Source organism: Argopecten irradians, chromosome 5 (genome assembly GCF_041381155.1).
Source record: "Argopecten irradians isolate NY chromosome 5, Ai_NY, whole genome shotgun sequence".
Taxonomy (NCBI): Eukaryota; Metazoa; Mollusca; class Bivalvia; order Pectinida; family Pectinidae; genus Argopecten; species Argopecten irradians.
Window position 1 is genome coordinate 19,425,770 of NC_091138.1, and position 11,191 is coordinate 19,436,960.

Sequence of the window (11,191 nt, forward strand, 5' to 3'; positions counted from 1 at the left end):
TAGGTATCAGATCCGTTTAAGGAAATCTGTGTTATAGATATTAATTCTGTTCTATATTATTCATGGAAGCTCTAAGTTCGATTCCTGTATATAATAGGTAATTGAACATGCAGTTAGAGATAGGAATCCTAATAAACGGAACTGCGCTCGTTGGCCAGTATGTTTGTTAAACGGAACTCGGGTCTGGTTCCTAGTTCCGTATAAGCTTAAACGGAACTCGGGTCTGGTTCCTAGTTCCGTTTAAGTTAAACGGAACTGAGGTCTAGGTATCAGATCCGTTTAAGGAAATCTGTGTTATAGATATTAATTCTGTTCTATATTATTCATGGAAGCTCTAAGTTCGATTCCTGTATATAATAGGTAATTGAACATGCAGTTAGAGATAGGAATCCTAATAAACGGAACTCGGCTCGTTGGCCAGTATGTTTGTTAAACGGAACTCGGGTCTGGTTCCTAGTTCCGTATAAGCTTAAACGGAACTCGGGTCTGGTTCCTAGTTCCGTTTAAGTTAAACGGAACTGAGGTCTAGGTATCAGATCCGTTTAAGGAAATCTGTGTTATAGATATTAATTCTGTTCTATATTATTCATGGAAGCTCTAAGTTCGATTCCTGTATATAATAGGTAATTGAACATGCAGTTAGAGATAGGAATCCTAATAAACGGAACTGCGCTCGTTGGCCAGTATGTTTGTTAAACGGAACTCGGGTCTGGTTCCTAGTTCCGTATAAGCTTAAACGGAACTCGGGTCTGGTTCCTAGTTCCGTTTAAGTTAAACGGAACTGAGGTCTAGGTATCAGATCCGTTTAAGGAAATCTGTGTTATAGATATTAATTCTGTTCTATATTATTCATGGAAGCTCTAAGTTCGATTCCTGTATATAATAGGTAATTGAACATGCAGTTAGAGATAGGAATCCTAATAAACGGAACTCGGCTCGTTGGCCAGTATGTTTGTTAAACGGAACTCGGGTCTGGTTCCTAGTTCCGTATAAGCTTAAACGGAACTCGGGTCTGGTTCCTAGTTCCGTTTAAGTTAAACGGAACTGAGGTCTAGGTATCAGATCCGTTTAAGGAAATCTGTGTTATAGATATTAATTCTGTTCTATATTATTCATGGAAGCTCTAAGTTCGATTCCTGTATATAATAGGTAATTGAACATGCAGTTAGAGATAGGAATCCTAATAAACGGAACTCGGCTCGTTGGCCAGTATGTTTGTTAAACGGAACTCGGGTCTGGTTCCTAGTTCCGTATAAGCTTAAACGGAACTCGGGTCTGGTTCCTAGTTCCGTTTAAGTTAAACGGAACTCGGGTCTGGTTCCTAGTTCCGTTTAAGTTAAACGGAACTCGGGTCTGGTTCCTAGTTCCGTTTATTAAACGGAACTAGGAACTAGGAACTCGCAACCAACTTCAGCCCTCCGACAATACAAAACTCCAAATAGCCCCAAATACATTGTAACTACAATCTGTGTGGTGAAGAAAGTCAATGAAGAAAAGAAGCAGATTAAGTCAAGATTGTCTGGAAATAGTTATGGTGCCCGTGATCATCCAATTATGAATCTAAAATGCATCCTAGAGAGTTTTATTCTTTTAAAACATATTTGGAGGAAAGTAATGAAGAAATGAAGCCGACAAAGGTTTTCTATAGGTATATACGTGTAGTAACAATGATCTTTGTAGTTATTCGTTTGACTAATTATTCAATTGCTAATAGACAAATAAGTGTTATTCATAAACTACCGGTGTATGAAATTTCAACAAAATCCACCGATTCGTTCATAATTTATTGTCTTGAAACCAATATCTGGAAAGACAGCCGGAGAATATAGTCCCCTCCGGTTTTCACCTAACAATGAAACCATTGTTTCGATGAACTGTGAAGTGGAATATATCCTTATGGAAACAAGAAGCAATTTCAACTTATTTTATTAACATCAAACTAAAATAATACTTAAATTAGGAGACATATGCATCTTTATTGCTATCTCGCTAACACATGCTGTAAAAACATCAAACATCACATTCAACGTGGTCACATCATACAAACGACGGGTAAACTAGCTAGCACTCCTTCTCTGCTGACCGCTAAACAGGAGAAGAATTTACCATTTTATAGACTACGATGTGCTTAGGCCAGACGTAAGACAAATATGTTATGGCTATACGTTTGGTACAAGAGGTACAAATATCAGGTCCTGACTGCAGGACGGCAGACACACAATACTATGTTTATAACATACCCAGCACTACATTGTTATGCCCTATATCGAGATATTCGAAGTATCTATCATATACACCATCACATATGTACGTCCATTTGTCTCTTTGGCTACACAAATTACAGTTCAATCGAAGGAAGAAAAAAAATGATATAGTGTATCATTTCACTGCGTCTTGTTATATTATATTTTTATCGACATTTTTTTTTCATACATTAAAAATGGTACTAAAGTAATTATAAATCTATATTGGTTCTGTTTGTGTAGAAATTAATAACAATTTTTAAGAAGGAAAGGAATATACGAAAACCAAGCAAAAATATAATATGACATTATTTAAATGCGCCAATTCCTTTCAATACTAAATCTTTAATATGTCTGTGATCAACTTACCAAAGCACGCCGTTTATAGTGACTTGTACATGTATAATAGGTTCATCGTCTAGTTAGGCATTGATCGTCGTTATTGTTAAATAGTACTAATCCACACCCTATCATTCAGACGCTATTCCACTTATGTCTTACACAGAAGAAACTACGCCCAGTCTAAAGTTATTCCATTAAAGTTAACAACTGCCAGATCCCCCATCCCATTTCCGCAGCCCCCTTGATTGTTGCAAACACCGCTTCAGCTTTTGTCTTTGCTAATCTGATGCCGAGGCTTCTTTCATATTTTCTATCTATAATGTTTGAATGTTCTTGTATTCGTTGGTCTTGGTTTCTTAAAGGGACAATTCATTCTACGATAACATTAAAATTTGTATATATATCGGAAAACCCCCAGTTCTAATGGAAATTAGATCAGTCGGTTTTACTGTGATATGTCAGAAAATCCCATGGTGGTGAAATGCGTGTGAAATGTTCAAACTCACTCGCTGTCCGCCATTACACATTGTGGTCGAATATCTTGTATGCCGAACCCAGTCCCTTACTCGTAGAGTAATGCTACTTTTGTCTAGAACTGCTCAAATCGCTCTGACAGAAGTGTGTTTACCTTATTAGGTGAACTGTTTTGCCTAAAAAATCATTATATCACCTCCACAGTGGTTATGTAGTTCATTTGTTTCACGTGCGTGACTTTGGCTCGGATATTGGTACAGCGTACATATTGTACCTGCTTAATCGTATTGATCAACGATTTGTAATTACAACGGTATTAATTAAATTACTAAACAATGACGTGGAATTTGTCAATATCTTATGTTATATGTTTCATAAGAAATGTAGAACAATACATTTATGCCATATTTTGCTTCTTGGTTATGTAAAAGATTTAGCCTGAGTGAATTGTCCCTTTAAACAGAGCTGACGCTGCTGTTTTGCATCATTAGCTTGTTCCATGTATTTCTTAGCCTCCTCTTCCATTCGTTTCAAATCTCTTTTCACCATTTTGATTTCTTCTTCATCTTTCAATGACTTGTCATGTAACCTTCTTGCCATCATTTCCTTCTCTTTGGTGACATTTTTAATTTCTATTTCTGCCGATTTACTCTTTGCTTCCAAACGCTGTCGTTCATCTTGAAATTCTTTCTCTATTTGTTTTTTAATTTGATCTTTTTCTTTTTTCTTTTCTATATCTTTTTGACGTCTTATTTCTTCTTCCCTTTCACGACAAACTCTTTCTGCCGTCTTATACATTTCGTTTGTATAGTATTTACCGCCATGTTTTTCCACTAGGCCATTGACGAGATCAAAGATTTCCTTTGCATCCCTATTGCGGGATTCCTTGTCTGAAGTGTTATCGATTGCTAAGCAACGATTGTTGCATTTTTCAATGACTCCCTTCAATGAGGGCGGGACTGTCTGCAGAAAACTTTCGATTGATCGGTTATGTTTCTCCAGCTCATCTCTCCCCGTAAACACTACTATCATATGTTGAAACATGTCTTCCCCAAAAACTTCTGTGAAATGCTTGATAGTTTCGCTCTCTTCTGGAGTGAATCTTCCTGTCTTAAGTACCAACAAAAATGCATGTGGACCAGGCAAGGACAGACTGATACATTTTGCAACTTCCTTCAGGATTTCTGTATTGGGTACACCTGTATCGAACGCTCCTGGAGTATCGATTAATAATATCTTCTTTCCAAGCCACAAAGCTGTAGCATCTTGACATTTTTCTGTAACTGATGAAGCTGCAAAGGTTGATCTAAATACTGTTTTTCTTAAAAAGGTGTTTCCTGTCGAACTCTTTCCAGATCCGGTCTTCCCCAGAATCACGATTCTCAAAGTATGCTGTTCTTCTATGTTACAGACACCTTTTTGAAATAAATACATTGTTAGTATATATATATAACAGAATCAAAGGAAGTCAGATAATGTTGCAAGAGTTATTGAAAGATTGAAACAATGATATTAACATTTCGTTGAAACGACGAAGAACAAATAAATCAGTAAAACGGAATTTCCTTATTGCGAATAAAGTAAGAATAATAGAGAAACTTAGGATTTGGTATGAGATATTAATATATACATAATATAGTATGCAATTTTGATCAATTATCTAAACTTGTTGACTTTCCGTCTCAATAGTATCGAATGATGTTATTATGACCATTCCGTGGTCTAGATAACGATAGAGAAGAGTGTTTTATGGAATTGTGTACCTACCTGGTGCGGTGACTTCTATCTGCTGTTCTATGCCATGGGTATTCGTAACGCCAGTATGCAGACAAGTGTCATATGCCATATCTTCAGTAACAACTATGTAAGAAGGAAAGCATTTTCCGGTTATGTTTCTTTTCTAACAATTACATTGCCGTATTTCACGCTTCACTTAATCATTTAACATCGTAAGTACAACAACATAATTACATGTACTGTGCTAATTTAGAATTATAATGATATTTTTGTGTGCATATTTTTGCACGTTATAATGTACTTTCGTACAACTCTTCCCTTTGACCTTAGGAAAGGTAAGCAAATAGTTACCGGAGCATAACAAGATACTCTCTACTCATAGATGTAAAACTCACTGTCAGAGCATGTACCAAGTTCTCGTGGACTATCTTCATCGTCGATCGGATGTCTTGTGTCTTGGAATTTGTCCAGTAGATGGTTGATACATCTATTTAAGTCATTTTTGTTTCTGTGGTCAAGAACCGTATCGTATAGTACGTCATCACTAGCGTGTGGAAATATAAGTGACAGTTCCTGCTTCAAAGTGACCTGTTGAAGTGACAATTGCTCTTCAAGCTCTGCAAGCTCCATAATCCGTCCCTGGAATTCAGTTCATAAGTAATTAAGTACATATTTAGCGTCGTCAAATGAACCTAATATAGTTTAAAATATAATCGTCATACGGAATGTTTCATTTTGTCAGCAAGTGATTGCACACAGACAATGGCCTTTTCTTGAAAAAAATGGCGCACGCTCGTAGAATATTAGTAAGTAAAATGCAGGTGGTCAGTCTCAGAATGTCTTGTATCAGAAGTGACAAGCCCAGACACGCTATTATATTCGTGCAGTAGCAAAAGCACCTTGTAATTTGAGCCTTTAACAAGAACTTAGAACACATGTTAAAAAACACTCCGTTTTCTATATATGCTTTATATAATGAGAAATACTTGTATGCTTTAGGATAAGTTTAAACGCCTTAAGGCGTATATATTTTACTTGTGTCGAATACCATGCCCTAAGTAATGAGCTGCAGAGAAATGACAACAGACAGTCACAAAATGTTACCGTCGTACATTTGAAACAAAGCGCCAAAGATCCGAATAGGTCCCAGTGTTATGTATGGCACTAGTTACATGTAGTTATTAAATAAGGGGGAGATAACTCATATAGCTATATTATCAATACATCCTAAGGTTATGTCATTGATTAAGGTTATAGAACTTTCTAGAATAATATCATGTATAAACATACATGTTTGTAAACATGTTGATTATAAGTAGGGATCTAGAATGATCTATTTCCAGAAAGTTCTGTGTGTTTATTTGTTTACTGTTTTAGTTAGATATTTCTAGAAGTAGAAGGTTCTCCAATACTCTTGAATTAGGGTTTAACTATATATACTCCAGCTTCCCAAGGCTAATCATAACTGTAATGAGACCTGTAATTAGACATATCAAGAATTGATTCTATTGGGAGAGTTATTGTGACTTTATCTGTGGATTGTTACAACGCATTGTGTGGATTGATTCATATTGCCTGGAACTTTACAATTTATCTGTGGACATTCATTTTCCTCGTAGAGTTGTGAATATTGTTAATTAGGAACCTGGAAGGATTAAGAATTATACCAGGACATTCACATACAGATAAGTAACACTTTAAATTATCGTATTACTCTTGTACCACCACCGATTACTTTAGATATTGTATTCCATCTCTGTATAATATTGTATATAAAAATAAATTGTGTTTTGAATTTAGCTTCTGGTTTCTCATTTCTGTTATTCTTGTTCATAACCAAATACCTGCTTAATTTTTCATAGCATTACGGATAAGCGTACTATGGTGGCTGATTGTGGACACACAATCAATATTTTTTACTCGTTATAATGACTTAGTATCTCGTTATAACGACTTAGTTATCTCGTTAGAAAGACTTTGTATCTCGTTATAACGACTTAGTCATCTCGTTATAACGACTAAGTATCTCGTTATAACGACTTAGGTATCTCGTTATAACGACTTAGTTATCTCGTTATAACGACTTAGTTATCTCATTATAACGACTTAGTTATCTCGTTATAACGACTTAGTTATCTCGTTATAACGACTCACTTATCTCGTTATAAAGACTAAGTATCTCGTTCACAAGGTGATGTTAACGCACGACTACACGCATGACTTTGACGATTGGTCAACATGGTGCCACAAAAGCAATATTCCCTGCGCCCACAGTAATATATTTTGACGTAGAACCTTTAATATTTGCTATCTAGATCGATTGGTGATGTGTTAGATCAGATTGGAATATGTTTCTATAGTAACCATACAGGGAGTGGATTTCGCTTTTATGTTAACCATGCTTATATGGAGCAATTCCTCTAAGAAAATATTCTATGGGGCGCGTTAGCTCCATACAAGCATATTAAGTTGTCAAAACACCGGTGTTCAAGTAGCTCAATGTGTTTGAGATTGTCGCGACGATGTTCGGAAAAGTTCGGAATGATTCGGCATCTTTCGAGCCTATTTTTTACGTGTACACGTTAAAGATTTTTTATTTTTATAATAAAGAATACTTCCAGTGCTGCAACTTTATAAAAAGTGGTAAAATTAGAAAGTTTAAACTTCGGAGAGACGGAGAAAAATGTGTATAGCACTTATACAGTTTTCACTATGACAAAAAGAGCGAAAGTGATAGACCATACAACTTTAAAGCCGCACAATCCGTATCTTTCAGGGTCCGTAGAACATAGAACGACAAAATATGGTAACTAAGTTGTTGTTAAAAGTTATCAACTATTCCTAAATTACAAGTCAAGAAAGTTCCGAGGTCCAAAGTTAAAAATAATTAAAAGTTTTGAAAGTCATGTAATCGTCTACATATTAAAATGGGCGCGGTATACAAATTCAAACAAATGCTCTACAGCTGCTGAGCTACCTGGTCATCGATGATCGACCCACTCTAATCCCGCTACACATTTATATCTTTTGAACTCGGGACTTTCTTGACATGTAATTTTGGAAAAGTTAATAATGTATTGTATTATAGGTACCATAATTTTCTTTTGCTGCTTTACGAGCCCTGAAAGATACGGATTCAAACTAGAAACATTTGGAACGAATGACTTATGTAGATAGACGTTATAATTTCCCGGCAGTTTGTGAAATTTTGCACTTACGTAAGTTCTAATTTTAAAACAGACAGCGTTATATCTGAATTTCTAAATATCTCACACGTCATTGTAAGCCACAGGTGCTTAATTCACATGCATTTTTTATTAGCGAAGAAATTGATATGGTAAAATGCTCAATGTTTTCATCTACGGCCGATACTGTTATACATTTCAGTACAAACGTCTCTATACATTTTAGAGATACAGAGATACATAGAAAATCTGTCATGAGGTTCCCTTCATATAAGATTTATGTAACGAGTTTAGAATTTGACATGGTAGGAATGGTGAATGGTGCGTGACATTCGCGTTTGGTATCGGTTGGGTGTGTTCTATATGAAAGACATGGTGAGTGACTGTTTGTTTTGTCTTTGTAGGCTTTTTCATACCACCCGGTAATAAAAGGAAATCAACTGAACTTTGTCTCTGGTTATATTTGCTACGCCCCGGTGACATAGCATTAATACATGTTAATGATTTTTAACTGAAGCGACAAATTGAGTACAAGGGGAAATGTTGAAATCTATTAATTTTGTAGCACATAAGCGACTTACATGCGACATTCATAATGCAGGTTATAGTACACGCGTGTAATAAATACAATCTATGAAATAGCTTTATTGAATGGGAAAACACGGAAGTCATATGGTATATATATTGTATAATAATGTGTGTGCAATTCCTTATTATTAAAATAATAGATTGGATTATAAGGATTATAAACTAACAACAAAAACAACAGTGATTCGTTATTCAAGCATTAATTGATGCCCGTTTCTTTCTGAAATGTAGTCAATTTACTTGAATAACCATGTATAACATTAACCTGCATTCCAAATTCGGCCCTTTATATATAGTAAATATAGGGGTTTTAAAAATTAATTATGCTAAATATTATTAGAAATATATAGACATCTATAAAATATGTGTATGCATCTTACAATGTATATAAAATGTAGATTTATGTTTCTGTTATTATTGACATACCGTCACATTCCTGTGGTTGTACGCTTACATTTGGTTGGAGTTCATGCATGTAGATCATATTGATAACCACGAAAATATAAAATCGAAGAAAAAAATCGTCTTTATCACACAAATAACATCAAGTTAGACAAATTTGAATTCTGCCACTTACATTCACCTTCGGAAACTCAGTGTACGTAGTGTACACACATTCAGATCTTACTACACATAAAGACAGTAATGTAACTAAACAAGCTCGGTCTGACTATATCATCGTTATCGCCACCATATATAGCTAGGCCTACGTCTGTACGTCTGATCACAGATGTCATATAAATAAAACAATGGTGTATGTAAGCTTACTGGCTTATATAAGTACATAAGGAGGCTGGTGATTGGTTGGGTATGTCCTTGAGACATAGTCTGAAAATCCAAAGAAGCACGGGAAAATCCAGAATATATTTTGTTTTGGTTTGCTACACGTACCGCCATACGAATATGAGGTGATAAGTAATCTAGGCCAAAGTCCAGTATGCCTACAGTGACAAACGTCATGACTGAGGTGAAGTTCTGTTAATCATAACAAAACTTTCCTTGTTATCATAATAAAACTGAAATTCTAATTGGTTAATTGGCTTTTCTTATGTACCTCTATGAAGCTACGAAAAGGTGACAGCATCTCTGAAAAAGAGGCCCAGAGGGCCTGTATCGCTCACCTGGTTGGTAATGTCAAGTTATGTTCTGAATACAGGTTCATTGTTTCTTTTCTGAAGGAATTTGAATATTTACCTCTTATTTCCCTATTGGGCCCCGCCCCTCCTGCCAACGGTGGGTCAGTGCCAAAATCTATACAAGTTCTGTTCCCCTTCCCCCAAGGATATTTGTGGCCAAATTTTGTTACAATCCATGCAGACCTCTAAGACAAGTAGCAATTTATAGGATTTAACTCTATTTCCCCTTTTGGGCCCCGCCGCTCCTGCCACGGGGGGTCAAAGCCAAAATTTATACAAGTTCTGTTCACTTCCCCCACGGATGTTTGTGGCCTAATTTTGTTACAATCCATGTAGAACTCTAGGACAATCAGCGATTTATAGGATTTACCTCTATTACCCCTATTGGTCCCCGCCCCTTCTGCCCTCGGGGGTCAGAGCCAAAATTTATACAAGTTGTGTTCCCCTTCCCCCAGGGATGTTTATGGCCAAATTTGGTTACAATCCATGCAGAACTCTAGGACAAGTAGCGATTTATAGGATTTACCTCTATTTCCCCTATTGGACCCCGCCCCTCCTGCCCCCGGGGGGACAGAGCCAAAATTTATACAAGTTGTGTTCCCCTTCCCCCAAGGATGTTTGTGGCCAAATTTGGTTACAATCCATGCAGACCTCTAGGACAAGTAGCGATTTATAGGATTTACCTCTATTTCCCCTATTGGGCCCCGCCCCTCCTGCCCCCGGGGGGTCAGAGCCAAAATTTATACAAGTTGTGTTCCCCTTCCCCCAAGGATGTTTGTGGCCAAATTTGGTTACAATCCATGCAGAACTCTAGGACAAGTAGCGATTTATAGGATTTACCTCTATTACCCCTATTGGGCCCCACTCCTCCTGCCCCTCGGGGGTCAGAGCCAAAATTTATACAAATTCTGTTCCCCTACACCCAAGGATGTTTGTGGCCAAATTTGGTCACAATCCATGCGGAACTCTATGACTAGTAGCGATTTAAATTAAATGTTGACGGACGGACGACGGACGGACGGACGACGGACGCCGCGCCATGACATAAAGGGCCAGGTGAGCTAAAAATATCAAAGAGCTACATAACTTATTTCTGCAATATTGTCCCTGATTGATTTCCAAAGACAGAAGTCACTGTCTCAAGAGTCTTTGCAAATAAGTCTTCATGCTGCCAGTGTGACTGCACAAGCAACTAACATATTATTTGGTACATGTATGTATCACCTCCATCAATATTACAAACCTGCAAGTAGTATCAAGTAGTAGAAAAGATGGCGCTCGGTTTCTATTACAAATCGCGTGAGTTATGTGGTAACAAAATCAGCTAAAATGTGTGACCAATATATACATGGATATACTGAATATCAAAGAAACACAATTTAACAAAGCATGACAATTTATTGACTCGTGCCCTATCCGGGCCTCGAACTCACGATCTACGGCACCCAATCGCCTAGCCAAATATACCTGCGCCTTCTACCACTGC

At 36.8% G+C, this 11,191-nt stretch overlaps 1 protein-coding gene across 1 annotated transcript; it reads right to left on the reverse strand.

Moving 5' to 3' along the window:
- Positions 1-2,785: 2,785 nt before the first annotated feature.
- Positions 2,786-8,588, reverse strand: LOC138323133 (GTPase IMAP family member 7-like). Its single transcript, XM_069267518.1, has 3 exons — positions 5,192-8,588; positions 4,827-4,919; positions 2,786-4,474 (listed from the first exon to the last, which is right to left on the reverse strand). The coding sequence occupies exons 1-3, from the start codon at positions 5,424-5,426 to the stop codon at positions 3,480-3,482; spliced, it is 1,323 nt and encodes a 440-aa protein (XP_069123619.1). The 5' UTR covers positions 5,427-8,588; the 3' UTR covers positions 2,786-3,479.
- Positions 8,589-11,191: the final 2,603 nt, after the last annotated feature.

Bases quoted from the DNA above. Each gene is read 5' to 3' on its own strand.
- LOC138323133 (XM_069267518.1), bottom strand. From the start codon at position 5,426: ATGGAGCTTGCAGAGCTTGAAGAGCAATTGTCACTTCAACAGGTCACT. The intron at 4,920-5,191 runs GTGAGTTTTACA...CTTCTTACATAG, and splicing joins ACTTGGTACATGCTCTGACA to TTGTTACTGAAGATATGGCA. The intron at 4,475-4,826 runs GTAGGTACACAA...TATTTCAAAAAG, and splicing joins GATAGAAGTCACCGCACCAG to GTGTCTGTAACATAGAAGAA.